Below are 23,721 nucleotides of genomic sequence, written 5' to 3' on the forward strand. Positions count from 1 at the left end.
ATCGAAATCCGTTCGAAAGCAATTTGTTCCGCCAGTAATTCATGTTCGCCGAATAACTCGTCGCGCGACAGGTTTATTTCGCTGTTATTCATCAAAAATGAAAATTTAAAAAAAATGGCGATGAATTAAATAAACGAAACTGCCTCTCCGAGGTCGGACTCGCGCGGTCTCGTTTTGTTGGACGCGTCCGCCCCGACGCCGAGCCCGCGGCGCTAATCAATGCGCGACACGCGTTTTAATTTATACCCGCCATTTGTCCCGCGGAATAGTTTTAGCATTGATTTCGGATTGTTTCGTCTGCTGGCCATAGCGCGCTGTCCGCGACGTTATGTTTTGTGGGCGGACGATAAAAACGTTATCGTCAATAACATTCGACGTTAAATTTAACGAAACAATGCTTTTTACTGTCTTCATAAACAGATTTGATTTTTAATACAATTTTTGTCACCTTTTTGATATACTGATAAGTAAAATTTCTGTAATAGATAAAAGTCATCAACCATTACTGAAAGCAAACCTTTACTGAAGAATAAACAAGGTCTTTTACTTGATGACAAGAGTTCAAGTTGTCCAGGTAAAATACTAATTTTGTCAGAAGAAAAAATCTTATTACACTGTAAAGTATGCTTCGATGACGGAGAAATCTCAAACTCTATTGCTTGAGATATCTACTTCTACTTTGACCACTAACTCGCCTGTTGGAAAGCGAAGATGTGGTCGAAAATGAAGCACGCAGCCTCACCTACCACTTCACCCTGACGTTCAAGAGACCAGTGTTTTATTTCTCAGTAATTAAGGAAGCCTGCAGATTGTTCCATACTCTTTTCGTGTTATATTTTACACGTTCTCCTTTCTTGTCCTCTACAATTTCTGATGCCACATCTTTCATTCATCTCATTTTTTTATGTTCTCTTCCTTTCAAAATCCTACACATCGTCTCTCTTCCTTCGCTATATTCTTTAGTAACACAGTTATATATAATACCAAATTAAATGATTTTATATTCCTTTTATTTTTCTCGACATTAGTTCTCAATCTTTATTTTTATTTATTAGGTCCTTTGTGATTCTTTTACAGTATCTAAAGAATTACAGCATTCTCCCATTAAAGAGACGATGGTTCCAGTTCCAGAGACCTTTTCGTCCAGTTCCAACTCACGCTCCTATATTTCTCTTGAGAATACGGGGCAATTGTTGTGCGGGTCAGAAACGTAGAATCGAAAAGTTTAGTGTGCTTTCAAGGCAACTCCATTATGAAAGAACTTTTGATAGAATAAAATTATGAACCCGGTATTGATAAAACTGGGAACACATTTTATTAATGTATCAACTCTGCGAAGGTGCTTAGCAGATCGAATCGATCGATCGATCGAATTCGAAAGAATAATTATTTGTTTCTTAGTTGCCAACACAATCGAATCAAAAAGACCTACCACCGCGTACTCAATATACATTGTCTTAAATCCTAGAATCTTTCGGTGTTGCAAGTTGGCAAGAGTTGAGTATTTTTTGCGTTTTTTTTGCCGCCCGTTTGTACCCGCCGCCCGCGCACGCCGCAACCGTTTTTTACCGCGCAAACGATACCGCCTCCTTTGATGTCTCGATCGATATGCAAAGTTTATAAGTCGCTACATATTCATCAGTGCTTCCAGCGCTCGCAAAAAGCTCGATTCATTGTGCTTTTTGTCGGAGAAGACATGATGAACGTTGCTTTGTATTTGATAAGGTTTTGTAAATAGGAAATAAAATCAAAAAACCGTACGTTTAATGGCAATGAAAAAACGATATTGTATAATTTATTGTTAAATTAAAAATAAAAGTATGCTTAAATCTTATTGCGCAAATTGTTCCAGTCTAAACGTAAACCTAATTAAAAATTATATTAAATACTTTAAACATTTCTTTGATTTATAATTATCGCTTCATTGGTCCCCTACTGGACATAGACTGCCCTCATAGACTTTCAGATCCTTGATTCTATCTCGTAGATAAATCACGTTCGTAGCCCTCTCAATGACTAATTTATTTTGAGCTTATTGTTGTTAAATTGTTACATAAATATGCCATAACAAACATAAACCCTTAAAAACCACGAATATCTTTATTGTGAATTAGAAAAGCATAAAAATCTTCATAATTTTAGACAACAGAGCCGACAAAACTATTTGAATTCACGCCGTGTTTCGGTATTATCGTTTAGAAATGGATCCGTAAACCGGACAGATCGCATCAGTGGTGTACAAGTCTGTGTCCACAACACGTCACTCGCTGGCCCAATTGGACGTCGTCATAGAGCGAGGTACCAGGGTGACAGAGCGCCGGCGGAGTTACGGACCTATCTCATTTCCTAGCCCAGTTGCGGCTTCCGGTGCCGTCAGCGCGCCACTTCCGGCTCCGTAGATTAGCATCGATGGCGTTTAACGTCTCATACCGCCATTGTTGCAGCGCTCGACTCGCAGCATTGGCCGCTATAGCGTTTTGTTACATTCAGCGTTCGAAATTTGAACGTCGATAGTTCCATTGCCGCTGCAATGAGGGGATTTACCAAACCATTGTTTGCAAATATCTACATACATTATATATTACGCTCAAAATAAAATACAAGAAATTTAAAAGAAAATAATAAATCAATAAACTAATGATGATAATTTTGATGGCGAAAATGAACCGGAAAACGCGGCATGGGTAAGCCCCCTAATAGATGAACCGACAATATAATCAACTTCTCTATCGATCTTTAATAGTTAACTATGCGTTGCAAAGGCCATCTATCGGCTGACATATTGATTTATATCTACTAAAATTTATACAAAAAAGATTTTATCAAAATTTCAAGACGAGAAGTATTAGAGTTAGCGTATTGTTTCTACTTGATGGTACTTGTTGTTCTTCTCATTCCTGATTAGATCCCCTCACTCTCTTATATACATTAAGAATATAGAAATACAGTTATTGACAACCTTTAGATAAATTGAAAATGTATTTATAACAGGAGATGTAAGATCTAATCAAAAATATTAAATAAATATCATTTGATTTTGTATAGTTAAACTTACAGGCTAGACAGTATCGAAGATATTATATAATTTGCTTATTATTGTTACACTATATCAATATCTGCATTCATGAGTTGTTTTTTTTTTTAATTTTAGTAAACATAATATAACTCTTTATATCGTTCGAAATAATTTATAAAAATTAGTATATTTTCTAATTACTATAAGATGTTCTACAGTAATATGATATCCGAATAGAATCATAGACAATTTCTAGAAAATCAATGAAAAAATGCGTTAGTAGGTGCTAGCATATTTGTAACGAGGTTCTATTTTTATTGGACTCTGCTGCCCAAATGGCATTTGCAGACTCCCCCGGTTTAAGGTGGCAGAGCTTAGCCTGAGCTCTTCTAAAGCAAATCTCAGAGACATCCGAGGATATGCTATAAAGACTTCAGATGGAATAGCATAGTTAAAACCAATCACCCCTTTATCAAGCGTTCACTCTGAAATAAGTGACATTAATTTTTTTTGTACAAAATCTGCAGGGGAAGATAGTAAACAATAATTCAATTTAAAATGTAATTTTGAACTCGATTTTTCTTACTAAATTATCATTACGTTGTCATGGATAGGGTGTTCTATACATTAATAGAGAGCTATTTATCTATATATGCAACCTTTTAAAGCTCTTACACCTATAACCAATCATCCTGTATATTAATTTCAACTTTTTTATTCCGGCAAAAATTCACTAAACGCGAATCGAAACGAAGTGTCGGTTTGTTATAAAAAACTATTTCGGTGCCGGCGCGGGCAGCGGTCGTGTCCATTACAAATCTGCATAATTTAAACGGAGCTCCTGTCGCGAATCGTCTCCCCCCCTCGCCGCCCCGCTCGCCACCCCCCTGCACCTGCCCGTCCGCTGAATACTTTATCCCGATAAAAATGTCCGGGCGACAGGAATTGACAGGTGTCCCTCCATTAACCCTTCCAACGTTTTTATTTAAGATCAGGCAAATGTATTTCGATCCGCACCGATCTGGCTATTTCTACGATTGTACTCCGTACTCGTGGACGAGACTTTGGTAGTACTGTCTACAGGTTGCCTTCCGTTAAGTAATAGTAACCTATAGGGTAGAGTCTAGGCAATAGAGGTCCTGGCGCTTGAAGCGTCTGTCCGAGGGACTCAAGAGACCCTACGAAACCATTGAAATATCTAGTATAATTACTCAAATCGAAGTAGTAAAGCGCTTTAAAAACTCTACAACTTGGAACCAGGTGAAACTGCAAATATCAACGGATACAAGTTTAATGCCTGCTCGAATTTATTTACAGCCAGTTTAAAGTTATTAATATATACAATGTAAGAATGTGATCAAAAAGTAAGTTGTATTTGTTGATATAAATTCTTGATTTATTCTTCCAAATCAAATTTATCTCATTCAAAAGAATCCCCGTCCGATAAAATGCACTTATGCCAACGCTTTTCCAGTCGGAAAAGTCTTTTTCATGTATTGACTTCAACACCTTCTTTGATTTGGTTTTTATCCTCAATCTTGTAAAAACGTTGTCTCCGCATTGGGCTTTTAAGTTTCTTGAATAGCCAGAAGTCGTATGGAGCCGAATAGGCAAATACGGTGGTTGCCGAACCAAAGAAGTCGTGGTTTTGGCAAAAAAATTCGCAATGCAGTATGATATCGACAACACAAACGCTATAGACTAAGAAACTATTAAACTAAGAAAAAAAATACCTGCTTTCTTGAGGCCCGGAGATTTTAAATATTTTGAATCAATTTTTAAACAAGCTATTATATCTCCGATTATTGTTTGAGTACTTGAAATACAAGATATATGATATCAAAGAATAGTGATACCAGTCTCATGCCAGTATTCGTAGACGTTGAAAATATCGTGAAAATAATTTGTCTGTTTGCAAAATTTGAATTAATGTAAAATTTCGTTTGTTGTCTCAAAATTGGGTACTTCATAATGCTAGTAACATCGCCTTAAATAAAAGGGAAAGTATATAGGGCAGAGAGAGGTCGCACAAAGATATAAGACTGTCGCGAATTCTCTAGGCTTTAAATAAAAAGACGGACCCCGGGTTCGCACATAAACAAACCCGGGATGAATAAACAAGGCGATGGTGCCAGGCGACGCCATCCATCAGCTCGCGTCTTCGATAGGGTTAGGGCCACCTCCGTACCTTTATGCGTCCCTGGTCGCCCATAAAGACCCCATACGCGGGTCCCCGGTTTTTTGACATCTATTTGTGGTCGCCCTCTGGCCCCTAACGGCCGTCCCGGCCCTCTCGCTGCTTATTTGCGAAATAAGATTTAAATTTGCAATTCAAAATCTTGATAATTAAAGCTTTATGAAGCTTTATACTCTTTTAAACGCTCAACGGGGTAAGAGGGTTCAAATTAAATATAAATTTCAAATTTGTCTGTAAATTGTTTCGTTCAAACCAAAAACAACTTACTTTACTTATCTATCTAAACATATATGTTATCAAAGCGAAGACGGGCATTATTGCATGTAATATTTAATATAAGCTGTCGGGTGATGTTTTTTTTAAATTTTGTTTGCCTTTGGCGGAGGTGTTTTGGCACGTACCAGGGCGCCGGCAAGTGGGCCAAGTGCAGAGGGAAATCTTGCACGAGCTAGTTTCGTAGGACATGCATAATTCAGCGCTCAATCCGCGCGTGACGTCTTCGCCGGGAAAAATTTAATCCATCAACACAAACGCCCGCCGTCGCGAACATCTGTTCCTAAACTAAACATTCTGCGATCAGTTCTGCTTTGTTTTAGTATTAAACATGTATTCAGACTCAGCAATAGGAGCATAGCTCTATTGATACAACACCTAGGTACAGTATGAATTGAAAGGAAAAAATATGTAAAAGGTGGTGTAAACTATTTAGATCGAATGTGTAGCTCATTTGTAACTGTAACCTTTTACATATATTTACAATCATCCTGTATAAAGTGAGTTCTTGCAACACAAAGTCTGCAGGGGCGTATAGTAAACAATATTTAATTTTAATATGTAGTATATTTTGAATTTACATTATTACCATAATATTATTTAGTATTCTGAAACTATTGATTCACAGGGTGTTGTAAAGATTAATTGATTGTAAATTATATATACATTAATTTTACAACAGTTTTTACAATTAACTTATCATACTGTATTTTTAATAATTTAAACACTTGTGAAGTTCGAGTTTATTGGGAGCTTTTCTGAGTTATTAAATTGGTGCGTGAAAAAAGTACATACAAAATCGCAAGAATGCAAATTCAGTTTGTTGGCAAAATTAGGAGTTGTTATATATTATTATTTCTAGAACGAAGATATTTTTATATATATATATATATATATATATGGATTACACTAATATGCAGTTATATAATAAGTTTAAAGTTAAAATTTATTTACATCATACTTTATGAGACAAAAAGTATATCTTAAATAGGTCCCTCAAAGTTTTAACACTTAGGCGATTGCTAACATCTCGTAAGAAATTGAATTTTTAAATATCAATGTTTTAAAATATCTTCCAGTTCTTTTCGCATCTTCCTTCATAGTAAAGTCACGGGAAGTTGCTTGATGCCGATAGATCAGGATCTATCATCGTGGCGATCATTGGGAAAGCCCTATAAGCCTTGCAGTGGGCGCCCATCAGCTGTAAAGAAAGAAAAGTTCCTTATGGAATGTCATATACTTTCCTTGTTTGTTCTGATTGGATACTCATGTCTTATAGGTTACTTAAATTTATAGATATAATACTATTCTATAGCTATATTATATAGTATACATAAAGATGTACAAATGAATATTAGAGTTTTATTTTGATCGGCGGTATGTCTATGGAACTGGGTTCCTTGCTGAAAATCAGCGTTTTAATAGATGTTATTTTATTGTACTTGTATATCTGTACAACGATTTTAATTTAAACATATTCAACATCAGCATTACGAATGGATAGACAGTCACATTGTAAATCTATGTGGGAGGCATATGTCCAGCTGGTGGACGACTGAAATGGTCGTGATGTCATGTTCACTGGTGAATAAGTAAAATATAATAATACTGTAATTTCTGTACAAATTTTATGATACCGTGCCTAAATTTTATTAGAGGCAAAATATATTTTTCACGCCGCGTGGTCGGGCCCCGAAGTGCTCTCGACTCCTCGGAGACACCGGGACGCTCACGACCAAATCACCGGGGCCCCTGAATATATTATTATTGTTACGCCGACACGAGCGCCGCGAAATTGTGATATACATTGCGCGCTTTCTACCGCAGGCCTCTCCCGGAGCACGCTTCCCGCCGCATATCATTAGGGAATTCGGCTTCTTGATCGCGGCCCGCGAATGAATTTTTCAACGTCTAACATTATAACCGGGAGACATTGTTTTTTATGGCCCCACACGCACGCCGAGCTAATGAAAGTACAAGACGTGTGACCCTGCGGGAAATATCGCGGCGCCGAGCAATCGGGTTAAGTTAATCTAAAGATATTTCCTAACTTCTAAGTGAGGCAAGTAACGATATCATGCCTCGCTAATATATCTATTCCTTAGGACAGAAGATCAAATGACTCCGAGACGCTCTAGGCAATAGTTCTTTCACAAATTTTGTACAATCCCTCATTGAATTGCCACTACTATTCATGATAAATGATAACGCGAGACTTAAAAATACTTGTGTCTTAATTGCTCTAGCAAAAGCAAACAACTACGAAGTTCTGGGCTCCTAGTCACCCCAAGAATATCGATCGAGGTTTTTAATCTTGAGGTATGTTACGCTCGACGAAGAATTTAAAACCTTCTAGATAGCGTCTATCTTATCTGAAGACTAAGTTCTATTTTGTATTACTTTTCTTTGATTTCGTTCTATTCTGAAATATTTGAAATATCATAAAGGAACAGATGATATTGTGAAGGTTATGGTAAAACGCTGGTTTCCGCTTCCAACAGGTTTTATTCGAAACGATTATAATTTCATGTAATGTATATGTAAGTGTATACATACGCGTTAAATTACGAGGCAATCTTTAAATAACTATTTTGTACATAACTGACATTTCTCACTGGCTTTGTTTCCGTTATTCAAGTTTTTCTCTATTTTCTTCCTCTTCTTCTTTTAAATCGATGGACTACCACTGCGAGGCTCTCCCAAAGTTCACCATGACGGGCGGCCCTACGCTGTTCGCATCCAGGGACTTCACGCTTCGCTTCACTTCACTTACCTATGTCCTCGGTCTACCTAGTGGTGTTTACCCACGCCGCCTTTACCGGCTCGGGGTTGGAACCTGAGAACCTTTTAACCCAAATGAGCAATTCTTTGAGCTACGTCTGTAATCTTAGTTCTTCTGCGGATATTATCATTTCTGATTTGATCTCAGCCCAACTTCGAACATAGCATTCTCCTTTGCTCTCTGGTTGATGATGAGTCTCGGATTCGTATATCATCACCAGCAACACACATTAGTCAAAGACTTTCGTCTTCAAACATTGCGGTACCTATCTATTTACTATAGACTAATTCTCCATAAGAAAGGCCACTCACAACTTTAAGGTGGATCAACGATGTGAACTAGCTCGCGTGTACAAATAAAACATAAATATCACAACAACAACAAACAACAAAGACTATATAAGGTTGCTTGAATGTTATTCGCGAGCTGATTCCGGGGCCGCGTTTCCGATCGTATTTACATTCCCATTCAGGACCCCATAGATTTAGGCGCCAACAAATGGATTGTTTCACCCCGATAATATTTATAGGGAAATTTCACCCGCCTTACGCGGAGGTTTTTTCGCTGTCGATTTATTGCGAACTTATGCCCGATATAATCGTGATTTTAATGCAACTCCGGTGATTTACTGCGCGGATGAGAGCGGCGCGGGATTGGTTTTGGAAATCCGATATCACAACTCTGGCAACTGTCGATAGAGCTAAGGAAACTAATTTACAAGTAATTCATACCATCACAATCTAAAATACATCATCAGTGTACAGAATTATTGGTTATTATACGTGAAAACTTTATATGGGTTAAGATAAAGCTTATTTGCTGACAATTAATGTATGTACAGGATGTACACAAACCATTGTTGATGTGGAAAGAAAAAGTGTGTTTAAAATTGGTATTACTATTTTTAAAAATCGATTATTGTTTACTATCAATCCTTGCAGACTTTGTACTGACATATACATGTGTATATATATATATATATATATATATACATATTTATATATATATATACACACATATATATATGTGTGTGTGTGTGTGTGTGTGTGTGTGTGTGTGTGTGTGTATAGTAATGTATGTATTTGTGTGTACACCCTTAACAGCCTGCTCCTTTATGTCTCCCATTTCCATCCAAAGGTTGTCTGGTAGAGATCGCCTCGAGCGATAAGACCGCCTTTTGTACCTCTATATAGTTTTTTTCTTTTTTTTCCTCTATTTATTGTCTTTGGTGTACAAAAAAGTGTAGCAAAAAACAAATAAAGAATAAATTAATACATTTTAGAACGACAATTTTATACAGTATTACATTTACCACTACAGCTGTTACATCTATTAACAATCACAGTGTATTCAGAGACGTTAAGAGATTCTCCTTCTTCTCTCTTTAATGCTTCTCTTTTATTATCTAAAAAAAGGCTCTTGACAATTCGACTAGAGCAACTAATTAATCAGAAATTAGACTAGCTCGGATCTTAATTAACAAAGATAAACTTAATACGAGTGACAAACTAAGTTACTCCTTTCGGGGGATGATGCTCTCAGTTACTTCATAAAGGCGATTAAATCCGTTGAAGTAAATAGACCGAATTAGGTTCCTGAAGGACCTTCCGAGCTTAGTCACTGTAAAGAGGTTTTACCTAAGTGCCTTCATTGCTCTACCATACGAAGAAATTACATATAGTGAGCATGCATCTATAGCGGTGTTTCCCAACGTGGGGCCCACGCGTTAAGAGATGCAATTCGAAAGTGGACTTGATACGAGTTTAACTTCGCTTTAATGTAAAAACTATGTGTTTCATAGGGAGGCGTAAGAATAGTAGAAAGGAATGGAAATATATCTATAGAATCATATTGAAACTCTACTCGTAAATCTTGTATGAAAATAACCAACTGTTATAAATAAACAAAGATACTTCTCGACGAAAAGAATATATGTTTTTTCTCATCCTATTGTTTATAGGGAAGTTTAAAAAATAAGAAAAGGCAATGACTCCCTCGTCCGTCCAGCCGGGAGCGGCCGAATTAAAAAACAATCACTAATAAATCATTTCGGCCGGGGTCAATTGTCGTGTCTCTTAAACGCGACAAGTCGCATATTACTAGTTAAAAATAATTGGTGGCTGCCGGCAAAAAGCAACGGCCCCGGTGCCCCGGTATAATTTTGACGGATCCCGTTACCCGGTCGGAGGCGGCCGCGTGTTTATCATTTTCCGGTTTTTGTGTGGCGCCGTAATAGGCTTCATAAATTTCTGATAATGTTTTTTCGATCTTCCAACCGACGATTGCGCGAAACGAAAAACTCACTCGCCGAGCGCAGTGCCCGTTGACCGCGGCTTTCGTGAAAACATCTCTATTTATACTCGATGTAATCTATATTAGAAAAAAAATATTAAACAAGAGCACCTGAAAATATATTAAAAACTGACATATTACGAACAAAAATCGATTTTTCTCGACCCTAAAATCGATATCATGAAACAATCGAGTATTAATCGAGCACTAATTTATTGGCCGGCGACAAAAAAAACTCTCTAAATTTATTGTTTAATTTTAAGTTGAATTAGCCATTATGTAGAATTTCAATCTGACACTATATCAACTCAATTCAGTATATACGATCATAATTAATGATCATTTGGTAGTAAGCTCTTGGTAGAGTCACCGTGATCACGTTGGTTGGTCAGTCAGTCTTTCACCATCTTTCCCAGACCTGAGGCTTTAGCGCTTATATTTAAAGGCGATTTCGTAGCCTCACTTTATCCGTGCATCACAAAGCTTCAAACTCAAACAGTCTGAAGGGTTGCCTTTCTTTCGCATGACGTTGTCAAAGTATTTAAAAACGAACGAATTACAAAACCTTTATCGTCTTCGATCCACTAAAATGTGTCTAATTTACTGTTCCAAATACATTACGCTGTTAACAAAGTAAATTTCGTTAAGATGTTTTCGAAAGCCGTCAATGTATCAATTATTAACGATCCGATCTTAATGTTGCAAATACATTACGCGATTAATATAGTAACTTTAGTTAAGATCTTTATGAAATCCGTCAATGTATTTGATTAAACACCCGGCGATTATTATTTTGCTTTAGTACAAAATATTCGCGTTAATTTGGTTCGGGCAGCTGCGTGCATTAAGTCAGTCGATGAACGACGCGCATCGGCGGTTGGAGTAAACACAGCGTCCTGCTCATAAGCGATATCGTGCATTAGAATGCATTACCGATGGCCCGATTGGATGCAACTAATTGTAATAACAAACTGGCGCGGGAGGCCTGGACCCACCGCGAGGTTATTCTCGCGCTAAAGCTGGGAACACACGAACTTCTAAAATAAATTTGATTGAATTTGAAACTAAAAACAAATTGAGCTTTACAACGAAGACATTCAACGAAACGCTAAGTATTCCAACAGTGTACAAAGTAAGCGCCCCTATCTCGTCGGTACAGCTTCTGTTTTATTTTTAAGTTCACGGAGCCTTCCGCTCCCTGAACTTAGTTCCGATGAAGCTCTAAAAGCCCCTGGGCTAACATCATCAACTTCATTCGAAACCAAACAGCAGTCTCTGGTTTATCGAACCAAATTGCAGCTGCACGTGAGAGAAACAAGCACGTGGAAAGAAAAAAGAAATTCATCAGTAATATTGTTTTTGGTAATACAACAAATAAGTACTATCCTGTTTAACACATACGCGTCTCTCAACGCGGGACAAATGATACTACCTCCTAACGATGTCAAACCGTAGCACAGCGACCCTGTCTAGGAAAAGTTCATTAACAAATATTTTTTATCACATTCAAACAATACATTTTTAACCATTTTTACTGCAACCTGCTGCCATTTTATTAAAAATACACTCATCTTTAGATGTTTTAAAAATGATTGAAGTTACTAAAAGTTTTCTTCAAAATAAACGTGTTCTTGTGGTTTAAGTGCTTTTTTCAATTTTGACACAGGCATTAAATTAAAAAAAAATCGATGCTTTGTCAAAAAAAGTATTTACTGTCATTGGCAGTTTATAAAAAGAATGGATTTGACATCGCGAGACACAAAGTATGTTTATAAAGATTCAAGTGAAATTTCTAATACTGCAAGTTTACCGGATGCACCTCCTGCTGTCCTAGTGATTGCATCCTCGCAAACATCACGTCAACATCTATATGCAGTCGTCTGCCACCCACACCCGCCATTACATCACCACCCACAGATTTATCTGTTGCTTTGAAATGATTCACCGACCAATTGAATGTTTCCTGTCTACTTTCCAGTGAACCTGTATTGACTAACATAAGAATGGAGAAGTAAGACGAAAGCGTCCTTCTTACGTTATCAGCAGGTAGATAAAGTCAAACAAATAAATATACATATGGGCATATAATCTAAAATTATAATGGCACAACGAGTTCTGCATTTTTTTTTAATTGCACTATAATAGCTAGGTTGAAGTTTTTGTTTTGCTATTTAAATAATCCAAAAAAGATTACATATAATATTATAAGTAAGTTTGATATACAATACAGTGTGTATCTAAGTCAAGATGCAAAATGCATTATGTAAAAAAATTGTTAGCAAATGTCATGAAACATTATTACGATTTTTTTGTCTAAAACAAACCACAGAGTAGCTAACTTTTGTCTGTGGCTGTTTAAAGTTTGTTGTCAATTAAAACCAAATAGAGAATTCATACCAGAGGTAAAAGTAACAAAAAATTTCGAAAGGATAATTTTATTTAAAATCAAATTTCACCGATCGTAGTGTTAACTGCACAATTATACTTTCACGCGTAACAAAGCACTTATTATTTGGAGTGTACATTTTGTAACGATGTTCACTTTCGAACCAATTAACGCCGCGAAGTGGTTCTTAAAGCAATAGCCGCGGCGTACCGCAAACTGTTTATTATAAAATTTTATGGCTGCCCGACTTTGGAACGAAAACATCATTGTTTTACGATCATCGCGTCAAGTGCGAATGACGTCACCCCCACGGAGGTCCCCGGGCGCGGGATCGTCGGGATCTCCCGCGTTATTCTCACTATGAATACATTATTTAGACACTCGAGCGCACCGGGGAATTGGTGTAATGCGCCATACGCTCTTATTTTTATTACGAAGATTTTATGGCGGCGGGTGAGGCGTCGGCTCGCGCGGATTTACGGGGATGCTTAACGATTCCGGGGACGGCTTCCAGGTGACTTTAACGCGGGCGACATTACCTCTTCCGCGTTTGATTTGCACTAAATAAACCCTTTTATAGATCGACACGGGGATTGGAAACCGTATTGCGTTAATTATCTTTCGCGTCGCATCAATTTATAAAAAAATGTCCGATACGCACACATGCACGAAGAAGGTAGAGAGTATGGATAGAGATTTTGAACACAGGTGACCAAGGCGACATAAATCATAAGAGGCGAGTGAGCGCGGACAATGGTGCGATATGCGTCACGGCGTCGCGAACGGGGCGGCCGGGGCGCCGGGGCGGGCGGCGGCGGGGCGGCCGGGGCGACGTATCAATTTCTTTGGGAGCCAGTCTTTATCGCGTCATCTCGCGCCTTTTCGCTCCTTTTGTTTGTGTTGGCAGCGCACCGGGCGATATTTCTCAGTGATTTACTCTGAGTACGGTGCCGTCTCGGACATGTTAAATCATGTCTCTTTAAATAAACATATCTTTTTTAAAACCGCCCGTAAAATGTTTACGTAGGAAATGACAAATAGCCGATCACATCAATCGCCCGTGAATATTTATAAACGGATTTACGGCGCGTTCATTGCCTTGTGGATTTCGGACCCGGTTGCTAGGATTATATTTTATTTTATTAAACTTTCGCCTTCTTGTTTCTAAAAATGAATTGAAAGAGGTGAAAAAAAATATTAAAGTATCTAATTACTTCACCGTAGAATTCTTTATCTGACCTGGCAATATAGAATTACAAACACATCCTCTCATTTTTCCATACAAAATAAAGTAGAGACAAGAAAACTTAGGCATAATACTTTTTGACTAAAACACTAGCGGTATACTTGCGATTGGCCTTATAAAAAGCCACCCAGAGAGTAGTGAAGAGAGCACGAGGAGATCCGAAGAACCAAGGTCACTAACGCAGATCTAAGAAGTGCTTGTCTCAAGTGGCAGGGAGCGGAGTACACCATACCGTTGCAGTAGGCATCTATTGGTTGTAAAGAAGAAAACGAATGCATTTTGTTGTACATTAAATATTGAGGCGTTATTGTTTTGGTATTTTGTATGTTCAAATAGATTCCAATATCTTCTACGACGTATGCGATCTTTTATATTCCTCAATTATTTTGTATTATTCTGAAATTATTGCCTTTTGTCAGGTGAACAACAATTTTTTTATCTCTATCAGATTTTGTTTCCATTCGGAACACGGAACAAATAAATTAAGCGGCGTGTATGTAGTTAAGTTGGAGTTAGTCACGTACGAGAAGCAGCCGGTATCGACCGGGGACTCGAACCGGGCGAGTTAATAATTTACACACACGTACGCTACCTGCGGTTCGGCTACCAGGGCGAGATGAAATAGAGGAGGTCTCGCGGGGGACCCACCCTGCGCGACTCGTACGGTAAAAACCAATAACATTAGATATACGTGAGTCATGCCTCCCTGGTACCTGCCTGTCCTTGGGACATGATAAAAATGATTCGCTTAAAAAATGCAAAAAAGCAGGAAAAAGAAAATCTTTTTAGAAAAAAAACTTTCTACGCCAACAAAGTTTTATAGAGTAGAGCATTGCATGCAAACTTTGTTACATATAAAAGAATAACTTGATTTTTAAATAAGTAAAAGATTCATTAAACATGTATGTATGTATGCTCATAAATACGAGTGAAATTCTTATTTAAATGGCCTCTTTTCAAATTTCTTACAATTGTTCTTATTTTTTAATTTAATTAGTTTTGTAAATTTTACTACCTATATTATCCGTGTTAATACGAATAAGAAGCAGTTTTTAAAAACGTTCACTTTCTGCTTCTAGAAGAATCCTTTCGTTTTAGTTATATAAAGATGAATACATACTACTTCAATAACTGGTTACTTTTCGTACCTAATTGTAACCTCTTTGTCCACAGCACCCGTACCCGTCGGAGGACCAGAAAAAGCAATTAGCACAAGACACAGGGTTAACGATACTACAAGTAAATAATTGGTGAGTACATGTCATTATTAACAACAATCATATTAAAATTGTCCGTAGAACTATTTCATGAAACATATCAGTCAGTTTAGTTAAAAAAAATTCAACCGCAACGTTGTTTTTCAAACTATAATTACAAAAATGTATTGTAGAATAATTATTATTTATTTGATATATTAAAAAATATATGATTTTACACATAAATAAATATATAAGTACATGCGAAAAATGAAATAACTTATTTAGGGTATCTACTTGACTTTATTAAAAGGTGTGTTATTGTTGAGTTTCTGCTTCTTGTTCACAACCATAATACCTTGCGAAGCAGTGTAGAGTCAAAAATAAAATAGATTAAAAAGATATTAAAACAATTGACGATCGATAAGAGTTCTGTTAAAAGTTCCAATTTTGAATAAACATTATCTTATCTTTTAACTTCGATATCTATAACACATTCCTTCGGCGAGAATGGCCGCGAGCATAAACAGAGATAAATCGATTTTCCGGACAAGTCTTCTCCTATCATAAATAGAGACGCTACAGTAGTTTCTTCTGCTACTTCTCCCAGCACTTTCCGAAGTGATAGTTATATTACCCAGTCAATAGTAACTAAAACAAGTTTCTCTTCTCTCGTCGGACTGCTAAACGTATAATGAGCGACAGCCCAAGTTACCCAGGAACCTCTGAGCCTTTCGACCAATGTAGCACCGCCCCAAGCGCTGTAGGAACTCGACGACTTAAATGAGGAAGCCTTCGAACTTAGCTAAAACTAGTTTTAGGCTAAACACCCTCTATGATGTAACCTTTAAAATTTACAGTGTCTGTAAATAAAAATCGAAAAGGATGTATTATATATATAAACGAAATAAGCTATAGGATTAATTCAAAACGCATAGGTGTATACGCGTTTGCCGTACCATAAATAAAGTCGACAATGTGACAGGGTAATGTAGCTACGTTTCTATTTATAAGCCGTTATTGGTACCGAACTTTCGCAACGAGGCGAAGTGAAACAGCTTGCCCACCTTCTCGGTGTCCAATATGGGAGGCGCATGATTATCTCGCGGCCAACGGTCGTAAACTTCGATGTTTACGGTTCAAGATGGCCACGCAACGCTAAACACGTTCGGCAATGAAAGCGGTACGACCTTTTCGCGATTTGAGACATAAACGCGTATACACTGTGCTTTATATGAAAAGATAACGCGGGAGAGAATATTAAAGAATCACATTCTGTTAAAAAATGATTTACTTCACTAATAGCGTCAACATTTTTGATTTCGCAGAGCGATAAAAATTTTTAACCAACACCTCTTTTTAATTATATTATTCTCTATATTTATAGTGATCATTTTTAGATGATGAACAATCGCGAGATCACAGCCTTATGCCCTGGTCTGATCAGAATCGAAACACGCTTGATACCTAACCGAAGCAATACACACAGTCACAGAATGTTACAGATGACATAAAATATTGTGCAATAAATTTTCCAATAAGGATCACAATCCTGTGGAGGAAGAAGAAGACGCAAGGAAGAATGATAAATTTTAAAGGTCATAAGATATATGCAAAGAAAAGTTCAGTTTGATCTGTAATAAGATTCGTTTAACTTACATATAGAGGTCTCTTTCAGCTAAATATAAGTTGAAATAAATTCGTCACAAAATACATCGAGTTTTTGTAGTAATCAATTTCACGAATAAAATACGGTATCTCTTAGAACCAAGCCAGGTGGATGAAGTGTTCTCCTGGTTCTTACATTCATTATTTCATCGAATTAGAAAAACGAGTCTTAGTAAACGTTCTGTGCAGTCCATTGCTCTTGACGCTCCTGAGAGGTGATCTCGGCTCAGACTGACCCTCAAATCTTCACTTTATATAGGGTGATTATAAATAGGTGTAAATGTTATAACGATTTTTACATTTACATTTTAAACATATTTGCTTTTTTATATCAGGAGTATTGAAACTTTTTGTTAAAAAGAATCAGTCTTTGCCCATATATGGGCGACAAAAACATCGAATCAGACGCAGGCGTGGGTGTAAATCGGACGCGCTATTAAACGTGCGATATACTACCGTCCAACGGCGACCGTCCAATTTTGTTTACGCAACTATTTATTTATAACCAACAGTCCTGTAACATAGTTGGCGCAAATTCGTGATAATCAACATAAAACTCGTCGATTATGGTATATTCCCCCATAGGTATCTGTAAAGGATCTTAGATATTACAGTAGGCTTCTATGGGTAAAAACGACTATATACTATGATTGGTTATTGGTGTAAAAGCTCCAAGAGGGTGAATATATAATTTTTTTGCCAGAAAAAGGCTTCAACACTACAAAAATATTTGTAAAGCAATATCCAATCAACCTGTATAATGCGATCAGTCTAAAATATGTTACATTAACGTTTTATTATGTAGTATTTAGAATTTTAAATACGCTTTCTATGTTATCATTTCGCTATTTAATATTTCTGAAAACAATGGTTTTTTAATTACGTGTTTGATATGTTAGTTGACAGCAAATGAGCTGTACATTCACCCCTTTAAAACTTTTACACCTATAATCAATCACCCTGTATAGTAAGATTTTTGTTCAAATGACATTCATAATTATGAAAAGAATGGTATAGATATTTTATGGAATCAGGCGTTACCTTGCGAAAGTCCATCCTATGTAAGAAAAGGACTAATATTTAGTAGTGCGCTTTGTTGCAAAACTACCACTGCATGTGCGGAAGTGGCTAAATATTGGTCCTTTTGTTACAATGGTATAGATACCTAGAAAATGTAAACGCAATAGACAACAATTCGTAATACGTCATTGCGTGTAGCTATTCGGTAAAATATAAAATCATTTGCTGACCTAAAATCACCGCTATATTATCGTGCTTCTAAATTTAGTCGCATAACATTCTCCGTTCATTCTGTCAAAAGGCGTGCTACCCAGCAATTTACATTATTAATATACAATTTGATATTTAAATCTTATTTACATTTAGTTAAATATATAATTTTATGAAATATAGATTGTTTACAAATGTATACAATCAAAAACATTCCAAAAAAAAAACTAAAATAAAAATTCCTAGTTAAGACATGACACTGTGCGATCTTATAGAACATTTTCCAAAAATTCTAATATTTCGCGGACGGCATTTAAATAAGTTTTTAATATAGTACACAAAGAAGTATTAAAAATTATATATTTTGAAAACATAGTAATATGATATAAGTTTATTTGATTTAAAAATTAAACACATTTATTTAATTTTGACGATAATCATTTAAAATTTGATTAATAATTAGTGACAGCACTATATAGTAATCCTTTCAGGCGCTGGTTAGTTAATAATGGCCAGTGTTTGATTTTTATCTTATTTTTTTTAAATATAATGACACAAAAATGAAAATGTAACTCGGGTATGTCTATCGCCACGAATAATCCTTCAAAACGCCGCAGGTTCGTCAGTCCTGTTTGAGATTAACATTATATCATAACAAATTATTTAAATTCTAGAACAAACGAAACTTCTAGAACACTCGAATAATGACGTCTTTCTACTTAAAGCTGTGATGATCCCACAACAAAACTAAACAGTTTTTCTTATGTTTAATTAATGGCCTTAATAAAGAAGATAGAATAATTGTTTATCAAGTTATTTCAGATTTAATGAAAGAATTTTAATATAAAAATGATTTAATCATAAAAAATACTAAATAATCTTAGATACATTTGCGCCAACCCTGATAAGTTTTCCCACGGTAATCCCCTAAGGTTTCACATTCGAGTGGCACTGGTCTACGGCGAAACAGCTTCATGATTAAGCTACTTTATAGTTTGATAAGCACGAGAGGTGCGGCTAATGAAGCTCCGAGAGCCTCTCGAGCAAAGCCTGCAACTTAATGACTTCGACAAGGCTTCGCTTCTCAAAACGATTGTATATTACATATACGGAAGAGCTGCGAATTTATAAACCTGTTATATCAATTTTATAATACTGAAAACATATATTTATTAACATAGATTACATTTCCGTAGTGATAGCCAAACGATATATAACTGAGACGGTCGCAGATCGCGGATTCAATTATTTAGAAACAATCTTATATAATTTACACTTTGTTCATTAAACGCTTGTCACTGCTCACAAATAAGTATACAAAAGATAGCAGCAGCGTCCTATCCACACTGCGATCACCAACCTTCCAGTTGGCGTCTATCAGGTGGAAAATATAACGAAAATTACAATTCGTCAAGAAAATTAAAATGTAATTTTTTTAAATCAGTTATTCATTGTCCGCTTAGCGTGGTAGTCAAAACTTTCTGTGGATGTTATTTTTTAAAATACGTCCTGAACTTATCTCTACATGGCAGAGGAAAAATTCTCGCCTAAATTCAAGTGTCTAAACCTTATATTTAAAGATTTAGACACTTTGAACCTAAATCACAGTAGGTTTAAAAAGGTATTTTCTTAAATAATGAACACAACGAAAATTATTAAAGAACGGTTATCGACAGTGTATGTGCGTAATGCCATACTTAACATTTAGCGAACGCTGAGACGTCTACGTGAAGAGGGCAGAGGTCCCGGGGCCTCTTGCTAGAGTTCTCGCCTGTCTAGTGCCGCTATACTAGGATGGCCATGGTTTTAAATTCAATTCGGATATACTCCTTAGTTTCCACATCGTCTTGAATTATCGGTAATATAAGCAAATGATTCAACATTAGCATATGTAAAGGCGTTTAAATTAACATATGTAAGAAAATAAATACATGACATCCGCTTTGTTAGTTTATGAGCTTGTAGTGCGATTTATGTATTTTAATCATAAAATATGCACACCAGCCACAATCACTTCAGACGAATAATTTTTCGTGCTATGTTGATAATGTTGGTTCTTCTGAGACCACATACTATGACAAGTTAAAACTAAAACATTCCGGAACTTCAATAAAAACACATGGTCACCCTAGTATCCTAATAATGAGCTTTTTTTCCTACTTATCAGAAATAATGGATGTTAATCGAAATATTTTAATAATGCGAGCCGAAATTAATACTCAATAACAATAATAATAAAATACAATATCGTCTGACAGGTTAACAAGTGTTTAATTTTTTTACAAATGGCTATGATTGACAATGTGTTAAGGTGATTTTGATTAGAATAATGGAGGGTCTATGTGCCATGTGAGAGTCGAATAAATTGATGGATGGAGAAAAATGCTTAGTTTTCATTGAAGCGAAAGCATGATAAAACACTTTTATCTCTTATGAATTAACTCTTAACCTTGTGATATATGAATACAAAAAGGCAGATCTGATATTTTATCATCTGAACATAGGCCCATCCCCCTCCTTAAATTTCCGTTAATACCTGAAGGAAGTGGCTTGAATCCAGCGACTTCCGATGTCTAACACAAAACAACTTTTAAAAAAAAATATTTAAAAAAGGAACACAATCGTTACTCGCGCGTTAATAATTAAAATATAAAAAAAGTTAATCGGCATTTTTTATCTGTAACATCAATTGACATATGTCAAAAAGAACACTAAGCGTTTATCTGGGCGGAAGTTTAAATAATCTTTTTAACACTCGACGCAGTCAAAAGCGAGTCCATAAAATATTTACGCAAGGCATTTGTCCTAATACGCCATAGAGAGCAATCAGACGGGATCTACACACCTGTTTACACAAGGGGCACGCTCAACCCTTCCCGAGGGTGCACAACTCGGCCGTAAACTCGACGGTATCGTTGTGTAGTGCGCATTGCTGATTATGCACGCATTGGGTTACTGCTGACTCCGCTCCGTGCGGTAATGGATAGGTTATCGTGCGATGTTACCACGGTCGGTGTTGGACAATGGTTTTAGCTGGCAATCTCGAGTAGGGCCAGAGCGATTAGGAATGAATTTTTAATTGCTTAATCGTCTTTGTTTAAGGCTACTTGACCAATTAACTTGTAATGGGATGAGGGGGTGTCGTATAAAAGTAAAGGAGGGGATGAATAAAAAGTTATTCTAGTCACATTGTGAAACACGTAACAAAAGAAAATCATTTAATGACAATGCTCATGACCTACAAACTAATTTGTTTAATTCATAGTTTATTGAGGATCTATTTCACACAGCCACAAAATCCGATCTATGGTACGTCTAGTGATAGATTTTGACAATGGTAGACAAATATAACGTAAAGATAAAAGATTGAATTCATTTAATCATCATTGGTACTTTTAACTTCGGAAGGTGTTATAGTTATGGAGATGAAACAAGAAGAAACTCCGCAACTTAACATATTTTAAACAAAGTTTGACAATACACGTACACTTATATATAGCTTAAATGAAATCAAAATAATCAGGCGACACACCAAAAATTCTTTGTGTATTGAATAATAAGCCTTTTTCGATAATTTACTTTTATTAGATGCTTTGAATTTGTTTTTTTAAATAATCTGATCCGTTTATTACAAATGAAAACACTTCTTGCTGCCGAAATTTCCTGCACCGAAATTTCGGCTTTTTTCCAGTTTTTCATGTTGTCTTGTAAATACACTATGGATGACCCCTATTTTTAGTTGAAGGTTCGATTCCAGGCGTGTGTATTTCCATGTTGATTTTACATGGCCACAAATAATGAAGGAAATTTTGATAACGAAATCTGCATAGAAATTTTAGTGGTTTATTTATTCAACTCTTACTAACTTGTGTAAATGAGGACTTGATGCTTTATGAGCATTTTATTCCGACCGAAGGAATGTACTAATCTTACATGGTGATACAATTAACAAACATTACATAAAGCATTAAAACAATATCAAATGCGATATTAAAATTCAAATTTTATAATTAAACATGACTTGATATGATTTTAACAACCGAATTTTAACAGATAAAATGTAATGTTTTGTATCGATTCGTACATTGCGATAAAGTAATCGATTACGAAGTCGAGATTACGAAAAATAACGTCACCGAATCGATTTTATTGAGTCCCCTAAAAAGTTTTACGGTCGCGATCGTGGTTTTTTTAAATTAAAAAGTAATAAAATTGGCGGGAAATCCACAGGCGAAGGACTGTAAACATACGTATCGGATACGGGAATCGTAAAAATAATGGTAGCATTTACGAGTCTGTTATAACATATATAATGTAAAGACGTAAAGATATAATCGTGATGTCGGCTTACTCTATCGCCTACGGGATACAGTATCACTATAAAATAATAATAAAATGTATACCGTAATCAGAAAAGGACTATGTTTTTAATTGTCACTAAAACTTAAAATAACAATGTAAGCATTAAGGAAGTCATTGTATCGATTTACACCTAACTTCCGGCTCTTTTAAAACGGGGGATTTTCAGAAAAGGCAGAGACAGACAAAAAATATTATTCAAATTCGATATTGAAGTCAACGGCTTGTTACCCACTAGGCGAACATAAAATTCATGCAAATGTCCCCGTAATCACGTTACGCGCACAAGGTTGTATCCCGGCTCCGTCGAATTGAAACCGCCTCGCCTCTGGGACCCTGTCGAATTAATGAGATCGCCCCTAATTGCCATTGTATGAAGATGCAAATTCGACGAAGAATGGAACCGGAGCTATCTCTTATTGTTGGTCTCCTAGTACATGTAATTGATAAGGAGTCGCCGGATTTGAATTTCTAATTTTATTTTTCATTCATACCTCCAGGGACACGGGAGGGTAAAAACTTGCCCGAAGTTTTCCCTTGTTTACAACTCGGAAATACTTTTTTACACATCGTAGCAGTTTCACTTAATTTTAAATTGAACGACCATTCCTTTGCCACTTTACAGTTGGTTTCTAATTAAGTTAGATGTCTTTCTTGGTCGAGGGTAACTTTAACTTCAAGTTATATATAACTATTGATCAATAAAAAATTCAAAATGACTTATGGTATATATTCTCCGATTTCTCAAATTAATTGTGACGATAAAATTGGTTACAATGCTTCCCTATATAAGCAGATCGCTCAGAATAGTAGTCTGTACCTAGTCTAGATTACAGAACGTGCACAGTCGCGACAGTCTAGATTAGTGCGCTTATGTGGATTACATCTGATTAGTAGACGATAGATTGGGTATAGAACACATACATGCAATTATGATATCCTGGTAAATTTCAATCAGCGTGTTGTGAAATTAAACAGGCAATTTGCATTAAACTGACTTGATTGGTTGTTTCCATTTGTTGCATGAAAATAATAACGTAAGATAGTAAAAATTTTAATGTTGAAATTTTTTGTCG

The 23,721-nt window shown here is 36.2% G+C and overlaps 1 protein-coding gene across 9 annotated transcripts in view; it reads left to right on the top strand.

Annotated features, from left to right (window-relative positions):
- The window catches only part of hth (homothorax), a 375,595-nt gene that overhangs the window by 264,119 nt on the left and 87,755 nt on the right, over positions 1 to 23,721 (top strand). For all 9 annotated transcript variants that reach the window (XM_068762761.1, XM_068762765.1, XM_068762762.1 and 6 more), the window contains one exon: positions 15,366 to 15,442. In XM_068762761.1, coding sequence (XP_068618862.1) covers positions 15,366 to 15,442 — 77 coding nt within the window. The remainder of the gene's footprint in view (positions 1 to 15,365; positions 15,443 to 23,721) is intronic.

This window comes from Battus philenor, unplaced genomic scaffold, assembly GCF_028537555.1.
Source record: "Battus philenor isolate CCGP_79_NKW_IND1 unplaced genomic scaffold, ilBatPhil1.0.hap1 SCAF_17, whole genome shotgun sequence".
NCBI classification, from domain to species: domain Eukaryota; kingdom Metazoa; phylum Arthropoda; class Insecta; order Lepidoptera; family Papilionidae; genus Battus; species Battus philenor.